Source organism: Meleagris gallopavo, chromosome Z, assembly GCF_000146605.3.
Source record: "Meleagris gallopavo isolate NT-WF06-2002-E0010 breed Aviagen turkey brand Nicholas breeding stock chromosome Z, Turkey_5.1, whole genome shotgun sequence".
Taxonomy (NCBI): domain Eukaryota; kingdom Metazoa; phylum Chordata; class Aves; order Galliformes; family Phasianidae; genus Meleagris; species Meleagris gallopavo.
This window is the reverse complement of record NC_015041.2, coordinates 29,295,857-29,296,941: the sequence shown is the minus strand read 5'-3', so window position 1 is coordinate 29,296,941 and position 1,085 is coordinate 29,295,857. Positions and strand designations below refer to the sequence as shown.

At 37.5% G+C, this 1,085-nt stretch overlaps 1 protein-coding gene across 3 annotated transcripts in view; it reads left to right on the top strand.

Annotated features, from left to right (window-relative positions):
• Positions 1-573: 573 nt before the first annotated feature.
• The window catches only part of PSIP1 (PC4 and SFRS1 interacting protein 1), a 35,556-nt gene continuing 35,044 nt past the window's right edge, over positions 574-1,085 (top strand). For all 3 annotated transcript variants that reach the window (XR_002109903.2, XM_010725673.2, XM_019610478.2), the window contains exon 1: positions 574-670. Coding sequence is in view for 2 of the 3 variants with exons in the window: in XM_010725673.2 (XP_010723975.1) it covers positions 639-670 (32 nt within the window). In the remaining variant the exon portion in view is untranslated. The remainder of the gene's footprint in view (positions 671-1,085) is intronic.

Sequence of the window (1,085 nt, the reverse complement as noted above, 5' to 3'; positions counted from 1 at the left end):
TTTTTTACCAAAGGAGAACACCAAATTGTGGTAGGGTTACTCTTTAGTACTGAAGTCGGGTATTTCTGTAGCTTTTCCTAGGAGAAACTGAACGTAAGTGCGAAGTTGTCCGGTCCTTTCTCCCTTCCTTAACGCCCCCTTGGAGTGCCGTGGCAAATCCTGTGGCTGCTCCAGGGCATGCTAATAGGCATGAACTTGTAAATTAGGCTAATTATGAACAATTTAGCTAAGATGCTTGGTTAAGAATTCGTGACTGTTTCCTTGGACAAGTTATCAGCTTACAGGTAGGAAGTGTCACTGTGCATTATAGTGAAGGAGAAATTGTTTTTTGAATGGATTGCTGCTTTTACCTGTAGCCAGCTCATCACGCCTCTCCTTAAAAATAAAAAAAAAAAGGAAAGTGTTGCTGTAAAATGAGAAGTGTTGTCACTTGTCACTTCTTACTGACTACTAACATACTGTCCTCAAGACCTACTTTATTTCTCTGTAGCATCGTTACTTTTTTTTTTTAAGTGCTTAGCATTTTTAAGTATTTCCCTTTAGACTGTTATCAACTGTTGCCTGAGTTTAATTGTAGTTTGTCTTTTCTTTAGGTGGATGAAGTTCCTGATGGAGCAGTAAAACCTCCAACAAATAAAATGCCTATTTTCTTCTTTGGCACCCATGAGACGTAAGTCCTTTATACCTGAGGCCCTGTTTCTTTCATTGGTTCATGTTTCATTCAGCAGCAACTGAATGACTTATCTGAATGTTGTGTATTGTAAAACTGCAGTGTTCAGTAGTGTATCATCTCCTGAATTTATCTCTTCTGACAGGATATGTTACTTTCACGTTTGTTTAAGCTATTCAACCTGTAACTATACCATGTACTTCTTCCTTCTCAGTAGAGAAACAAATCCTACCCGAAGTGGTGTGAGTAAGTTTTTCTTTCTCCTAGAATGACATTTAATTATAGGTCTGTGTATACTTAGAAATTGTATTGAAAATCTGTTCTGAAAGAAAGTGGAATAAGGCTGACAACAATGAAGCAGATAGAACTTGAGGAAGAAGCAAATTGCCCTATGTTGGTTTCCATTTTATTTTTT